Source organism: Lipotes vexillifer, unplaced genomic scaffold (genome assembly GCF_000442215.2).
Source record: "Lipotes vexillifer unplaced genomic scaffold, Lipotes_vexillifer_v1.1 scaffold149, whole genome shotgun sequence".
Classification (NCBI taxonomy): Eukaryota; Metazoa; Chordata; class Mammalia; order Artiodactyla; family Lipotidae; genus Lipotes; species Lipotes vexillifer.
The window spans coordinates 143,369-151,138 of NW_006779962.1; the positions used below are offsets into that span (position 1 = coordinate 143,369).

The 7,770-nt window shown below is 62.0% G+C and overlaps 1 protein-coding gene across 1 annotated transcript in view; it reads left to right on the forward strand.

Moving 5' to 3' along the window:
- ADAMTSL2 (ADAMTS like 2) overlaps positions 1-7,770 on the forward strand; it is a 36,078-nt gene that overhangs the window by 27,940 nt on the left and 368 nt on the right. Inside the window, exons 13-19 of the mRNA XM_007453077.1 lie at positions 933-1,059; positions 2,338-2,551; positions 2,713-2,868; positions 3,274-3,444; positions 4,150-4,326; positions 6,587-6,731; positions 7,500-7,770. The exon at positions 7,500-7,770 is cut by the window's right edge and continues 368 nt beyond it. Coding sequence (XP_007453139.1) covers positions 933-1,059; positions 2,338-2,551; positions 2,713-2,868; positions 3,274-3,444; positions 4,150-4,326; positions 6,587-6,731; positions 7,500-7,618 — 1,109 coding nt within the window. The 3' untranslated portion in view covers positions 7,619-7,770. The remainder of the gene's footprint in view (positions 1-932; positions 1,060-2,337; positions 2,552-2,712; positions 2,869-3,273; positions 3,445-4,149; positions 4,327-6,586; positions 6,732-7,499) is intronic.

Genomic DNA, 7,770 nt, shown 5'->3' on the forward strand with positions numbered 1-7,770 from the left:
ACCCACACACACACACACACACACACACACACACACCAGCAATAACAACCACCACAAACCCTAACCTCACCTGGGGACTTCACCAATGTTAACACTCTCCCTGAGTCATCCTGGCTCTTTGGCAGGGACTCACCCACTGTGTAGTGACTTTGGCCCATGTGCCAGCTCGGTACCGAGCACGGGGTGCAGGGGAGGAAGACCAGAGAAGCAGAAGGTGGAGCTGGGGGGGGTCACGGAATTAATAATTTTAGTTGAGGGCTGGCCCTTTACATACTGTCCCCCGATGGGATTTATAGAGTACCAGGTATTTAATCACAATAATGATTAAAGAAAGTTTAAGAGGGAGTTTGATAAGGACTAGGGCATGCCATGGAAGGGCAGGGAGGATCTGAAGATCTAATATATCATCTGAGGAGTCTGCAAAGGGCTGGAATGGTTAGATTATCCATCCATCCATCCATCCATCCACCCATCCATCCATCCATCCATCCATCCATCCATCCATCCACCCACCCATCCACCCACCCACCAATCCATCCATCCATCCATGGATGGGTAGTTGTTGAATGAATGAAAATGAGCGACACTTGGCTGGCTTTGCCTCTGTGCCTCTGTAAGGGCCAATCTGAGTTTATTTAAAACCCAGGGTTTGTGACACATAAACTGGGTGCCCAGCCTGGGCTGGATGGGGTGAGGGTGCAAAAAGAAGAGGTCAGGCCACGGGACATGGACGGGGAGAGAGTTCAGATCCACAAAGCCGTCCTTGCTGGGCTCCACCTGCAGACCTGTCAGCTGGTAACTGTCACTATCCCTGATTTAAACCGGGAAGTGCTGAGTGGTCGGGTGACTCGCCCATGGTCACATGGCCTGTCTGCCGGTCACCAAGGTGCTCACAGTTGGCTCACCTGGCTCCTCCCTTGTCCTGAACCCAGGGGTCATGTCGACGTATGCCATGTGCGTCCGCTATGATGGCATCGAGGTGGACGACATCTACTGCGACGCCCTGACCCGGCCTGAGCCTGTCCAGGAGTTCTGTGCAGGGAGGGAGTGCCAGCCCAGGTACCTGCCACCCAGGCCCCGAGCAGGGTGTGTGTGGGGGGCGGGAGGCGGGGGCCTGGGGCTCTGCTTTGCCCCTGCCTGCAGGAGGGACGGGAGTATGCACCTTGCTCCGTCACCCAGGCGGGCCACAGGCCTGCGAGGGGGGCTGCACTGGCCTACTGTCGGTCCCTGCGTCATTTCCCACGTTTTGCGGTAAAATCTGTCACTATGCCTTGCACACGGTGGGCGCTCAATCAGTGACTCCTACCGCAGGTTGAGAACCATTCTGAACATGACTCTTTGCTCCTGCCGCCCCCAGGTCTACTCGGTGCATCTAGAATTTTGAAAAGCCCAAAGGGATTATTCCCGAAATTCCAGGCTGATGGGTGTCCGGGCTGTGGGGGAGGCCCCATCTTCCTAGCCCCCCAGGCCTCCTGTCCTGCCTCACAGATGGTCCGAGGCTGAGCCCAAAGCGTGTCCTCTTTCTGGTCATGATCATGGTGGTCCCAAGATAAGCCCAAGGGTGCCCGGCCTTGGAGGCCAAGTGCATCCCGCTCTCAGACGCAGCTTCACACCCTCTTTTCTTCTGGCCTGCTGCATCCCGGGGCCTCTGCTGCATCCCGGGGCCTCTGCTGCATCCCGGGGCCTCTGCTCCATCCCGGGGCCTCTGCTGCATCCCGGGGCCTCTGCTCCATCGTGAGGCCTCTGCTGCATCCCGGGGCCTCTGCTCCATCCTGGGGCCTCTGCTCCATCCCGGGGCCTCCTCTGCTCCATCTTGGGGCTTCTACTCCCTGTGCGTTTGCTCCTTTGTGAGAAGCTGGGTGTGCGGCTATGGGGGGTCTGCTCATCCCCTCAGAGAGAGCCCCCATGGTGGGGCTTGGGGCTCCAGGACACTGAGGCAGGATCCCCAGTTGGAGGAAGAAGTGTGGCAGTGGCAGGAGGGGAAGGCACTCTGGGAGGAGGGAACGGCGTCAGCAAAGCAACAAGGCCGGGACTTTGTTTCCCTGAAGTGGCTGGAGGTGGTCTGGAGTTGAGAGCAGGTGGAGGCTACAAGGGCTCCTGGGCAAGCCGGCCAAGTGCAGGCTCGGGTGCCCACTCCCCACCCTACCCGGGTGTTTCCTACAGCGGGGAAGGCGGGGGTCGTCACGGCAACAGCTTCCCTATGGGCCCTGACCAGCTTCCTGTCTGACATCCCGTGGTGGATTTGGACCCCACGAGGGAAGGAGGAGCTGGGCCGTGGGGTCCCGGCCAGCGGGAGAAGGGTGGGGGTCGCTGAAGGCCGTGCCCGTCCCGAGGCAGGTGGGAGACTAGCAGCTGGAGCGAGTGCTCGCGCACCTGCGGCGAGGGCTACCAGTTCCGCATCGTGCGCTGCTGGAAGATGCTCTCGCCCGGCTTCGACAGCTCCGTGTACAGTGACCTGTGCGAGGCGGCCGAAGCCGTGCGGCCCGAGGAGCGCAAGACGTGCCGGAACCCGGCCTGCGGGCCGCAGTGGGAGATGTCTGAGTGGTCAGAGGTGCGCATGCGCAGAGCGAGCCGGGCCGGGCTGGCAGGTGGGGGGGTTGGGGGGGGGGGCGCTGGGGGTGTCGGGGGGTGGGGCGCTGGGGGCCTGGCGCAGGGCCCTTGCACCGCTGCTCGGGCAGCCGCGGCCCCGCCCTCACCCCGGCTTCCCCGCAGTGTACGGCCAAGTGTGGGGAACGCAGCGTGGTGACCAGGGACATCCGCTGCTCGGAGGATGAGACACTGTGTGACCCCAACACCAGGCCTGTGGGGGAGGAGGACTGCACGGGGCCTCCTTGCGACCGCCAGTGGACCGTCTCCGACTGGGGGCCGGTGAGGGCGGGCGGCGCTCAGAGGGTGTCCCCGCGCGAGTACGAGGAATCAAAACCTTTATCCCAAAACAAGTGGTCACGTCCCGATGCCCTTTTATAAGCTCCCTGTCTGTCTGTGTGTCTGTCTTTCTTGCCTCTTGCCTGGATGAGACATTCAGATGCTCACTGGGGTCCCCTCTGTGTGCTGGGTGTACAGATGAGCTTTTCAGGTGTCTTAGGCGTGCTTTTCTCTGTGTGTTTTTCAACGAGCATGCAATCTTTCTGTAATTTGAACAGAAACTGTTATTTAAAACATGGTTACCATGGCAACCCCTCCCCCTCCCCCCAGCTGTTCTTTTCTCTTGGGAATGATGTCTGGGGGACCTGGGAGGGGGCTCTGCCTCTAACCCCGGGTGTCCCCTTGCAGTGCAGTGGAAGCTGCGGGCAGGGCCGCATGATCAGACACGTGTACTGCAAGACCAGCGACGGACGGGTGGTGCCCGAGTCTCAGTGCCAGATGGAGACCAAGCCTCTGGCCATCCACCCCTGCGGGGACAAGAACTGCCCCGCCCACTGGCTGGCCCAGGACTGGGAACGGGTGAGTGCCCTGAGCCCGAGCCGGGTGGCAGGGCCCCCTCCGTCTGGGAGAGCATTTGGCCGAGAGCCAGGCGGCCAGAATGACGGACTGGTCAAACGAGGAACTAATTGGAAATTAGCACGACACAATTCACTAAACGTCAATTTGAAACAGAAGAAAACAAAAAAGTAAGAAAACCTCTTAAAACTTCCCAAATCTAAATAGCAAATGTTCAACGAGGCATGCAGGGCTGGTATAGTTCCCATGACCCCATGTTCCCGAAAGATGGAAACCCAGGGTTGGGGGTCCTTCTGCTGTACTTGCTCTTGGCTCGTGGGCCCTGTACATCCCTTTGTTCTCACGACCCCTAGACCTGTCAAGGTCACCGACTTACAATTTCAGACAAATTATTCTCAACCACATTGCTTTCAACTGCTTGTTTCAGGCAGATCACTATTAGCTAAATCATCTGAAGTCAAACTGTCATTAACCATTTTGTTTCACAACAGATGGTTTTATGCTAAATTGCTTGTCATCAAATCTGTCTGGGGCCACGTGGTTATCGACCGGAGAGTTCTCAGCCAACTTGCCATTGATCTAAGCGTTTTCACCCACTTGCTATTGACCGAGACATTACCACTGGCCTGGCTCTGGGCTCTGTGTTCTGGTCCTCCTGGCCTCTGGCTCTTGACCCCTGACCCAGCCCCGTCTGTCACCCTGCCTCAGTGCAACACCACCTGTGGCCGAGGTGTGAAAAAGAGGCTGGTACTGTGCATGGAGCTGGCCAACGGGAAGCCGCAGACGCGCAATGGCCCCGAGTGCGGCCTGGCCAAGAAGCCCCCGGAGGAGAGCACGTGCTTCGAGAGGCCCTGCTTCAAGTGGTACACCAGCCCCTGGTCTGAGGTAAGCGCCTGGCTGGCCCCCCGCTGAGGTCACCTGAGGCCAGGCCTGAGTTCTGGTCCTGCCAAAGTACCTCCTCTCCTGCCCCAAGTGCCCCTCATGTCCCCCCTCTCAGCCTCCGTCACGGCTTTTCATCCCTGGAAAGATTGTCAGTGCTACCAAGTCAGCTGGTGCAAAAGCCACCTCCTCCAGGAAGTCCTCTCGGATCTCACCTCTGGGATCCCTGCCATGCTCGCCCTGGGCCTTTTTTGGGCCCTGGTCACTTCCGGCCTTGCACTGTAGCCTTCCAGTCGTGCATTTGACAGCACGTGTGCCTGACACCCAACACGGGGCAGACAGATCCCAGGTGGGTACCGGGACTGTGTGGGGCTGACTCAGATATGGCCTCGGTCCCGGGAGCCAGAGTCAAGGCAGGAGGGACACAGGATTGGAGAGGCAGAGGGGATGGCAGGACATGCGCACTGTGGGCAGAGGGAAGCCAGAGGAATGGCCGCCGCTGCCCTGACACAGGCCTGGCCCCTCCACGGCCCTGTGGGCTCCTCGGCCTCAGGCCGGCGGGTGGCTTGGAGCTGAGATCTCTCTGCTCCCTACAGCCGGGAGCAGAACCCTCACCTCCCAGGCCCCGAGGCCCCTGTGGGTGGGCCAGTCCCAGCACTTTGTCAGATGGGCTCCTTTCCTCCGCCCAACAGCACCCCGGGAGGGGGCTCCTCTTCCCATCCCACGGGGGAAGAAACCCAAGTTCAGAGAGAGAGCTGACCCCCAGCTCCTGGGGCGTGAGCAGACGTTGGATGCTGCTCCGGGCGGGCCGAGAGATGTGCAGAGTGAAGGGAGGCCCTGAACTGGCCCATCGCAAGGAGAGCAGGGCAGGGCGGGCCCTGAGGCGCGTGGGGCTGGCCTGAGTCGGGCGAGCAGCCCTGGTCCGCAGACCCCACCCCGCCCCAGTTCCCTGGCCGAGCAAAGGGGGTCCTTTACCTTCTGCTTTTTCTCTCCTGGCCCCTTTCCTGTGGAGGCCTCCCAGCGGGATCCCAGGGCACCCGGGGGCTCGTTAGCATCCTTCAAGCCTTTCTTACAGCACAGGGGCGGCCGTGTCTAGACTTGGGTTTTTACTGATTCATGCCGTCTCCCCGATGTCTCCTTATAGCAGCATCGCCAGTCCTGTGGCCCAAGTCCCCTCTGCACTTGGTGGTGCTGTAGCTCCCAGGAGGGCACAAGTAGGGAGGCCCACAGTGGTCTTTGCACAGGAGCCTGGGAGCATTGGGGTGTTGTGTTGCCCTGTGTTGCCCTGATGATGGTGGGTGGGCAAGGGGTGACCGGCCCGTGGGGATGTGGACCTCTGTCATTTTGCCCCTGGTTGGGCTGGTGTCTGCTTCCCCTGTGGCTGCCCCTTCCCGGGATAGGGGCTTAGTAAGAGTGCATCCTCCCAGCTGTCCCATCTACTCAGGTTCAGAGGTGTGTTCTCTCTGGGGCCGAGGGACAGCCAGAGGTTCCTCAGGGCACCCATCCAAGGCTGACTGTTGTCTGTGCTTGGTGCCTCCAGACTGGGTCAGCCCCCCCAGGCTGGGAGCGGGCATCGGGCAGGCAGCCCTCCCTGTGCCTCTGCAAACAGAACCAGAGGGTGGGCCCAGGGCCAGGGCCTCCCACCCCAGACCCCACTCAGGAAACTGAGGGCTCGGGTCCCAGACGTGCCTGGGTGACGTGGGGTCACCCACATCAGGGGCAGCCAGAGGGAGCCACCGCCTGTAGGATCTTGGCAGGAGGACGGTGGGGTAACTGGGGTCAGCAGATGGCCCTGGTGTTTTGGGTAGCTCAGCGGGGTTTTCCAAGGGGAACATCTGGACTCTGGGAGCCGAGGGTGAGGCGGTGGCTCTGGAAGATACATTTAATTGGTCCACTACAAACACAGCTGGTTATTGGAGCGGGAAACCAGCGCTCTCCCTGGGCCGTGGCCCCGTGTGCCCTGAGCATTCGGTAGCACAGGACCCAGGAAAGCTAGAACCGAAGGACCCACCCGGCGGGGGAGTGGGGGGGGATGGTTGAGAGAGGAGACGGCCACACCCTCACGGCGCTGACGGGGGAAACTCAGCAGCCCCGGGGGAGGGGGGACGAGTATTAGCGTCTCCTGGCTGCCAGCCAGTGCCCTTCCGTGTGTCCCGGGTCAGGTGAGACTCGGCAACCAGGTGACAGGGGTGGGATCCCCCCACCTCTGGCCGGAGCCCTCGCCCCGCCGGTGGGGGCTTCGGCCATGCCATCTCTCCCCGATCAGTGCACCAAGACCTGCGGGGTGGGAGTGCGGATGCGAGACGTGAAGTGCTACCAAGGGACCGACATTGTCCGAGGCTGCGACCCGCTGGTGAAGCCCGTGGGCAGACAGGCCTGTGACCTGCAGCCTTGCCCCACGGAGCCCCCAGGTGAGGGGGGAGAGGCTGAGGGCGGGGCAGGGGCTTTCCAGGGAGAGCAGAGGCTGGGCTGAGCCAGGGCCTGCAGGATGAGCAGGCATCGGTCAGGGTGACTGGGAGGGCCCAGTGGCTACAGGGACCAATGCATGTCGGGGAGTGAAGGTTCCCTCCTGGAGTGGCTGAGCCCAGGCTGGGAGGTGAGGGTGGGAAGGGAGGCAGGTGAGAGCTGACTGGAGCTTGGGGTCCCCAGGAGCCATGCCAAGACCTGCACTTTGGAGAGAGCATCCGGCTTCCGAAGATGGGAGGGCAGCTGTGGGGCAGGGGACCAGGGATCCCGGGAGACCCAGCCAGAGCACCCTCGAGCTGGGCGCAGGAGCAGGGAGGCGAGGGGCTGAAGCAGGGTCTCTGGCTCGGGCACCTGGAAGATGCATGAGGGTACTAGGCTCCGAGGGGGCACCAGGGCCAGGTGATGAGCTCTGCTTTGCACCTACTGAGTGGAGGGGGCACCTGTGGGCCTCCCGGGGATGTTCAGGCCTCCGGGGGTGAGGTCAGTGGCTCTTCCAAATCCTGGGCCCCGGGCTTACCCTTCCCTGTGCACCGTTCGCATCACTTGGTGGGGTCCGTGACATCCCTGGCGTGGGACGGAGGCAGGGAAGCGGTGGCAGAGAGGTAGAACTCAAGGAGAGGAGGCGGTGGGGTGGGGCGGGCGGGGGTCCTGTCGAGTCGCCACCCCTGACCGCCTCCTGATGCCCTACGCCCCGCGCCGTGTCCCTTCCCCAGACGACAGCTGCCAGGACCAGCCGGGCACCAACTGCGCCCTGGCCATCAAGGTGAACCTCTGCGGCCACTGGTACTACAGCAAGGCGTGCTGTCGCTCCTGCCGGCCCCCCCACTCCTAGGCCCGGCAGCTGCTCCTCAGAGACCGAGCACCCCATCCCTGGGGCCGCAGCAGCCCCTCCACGGACACCCTCCCTGCAGGGCGTCCCGGCTGTGAAGACGTGACACTGAGCCCCTGCTCTCTCCCCGGCCAGGAGAGCCCCTCCCCTGCCCC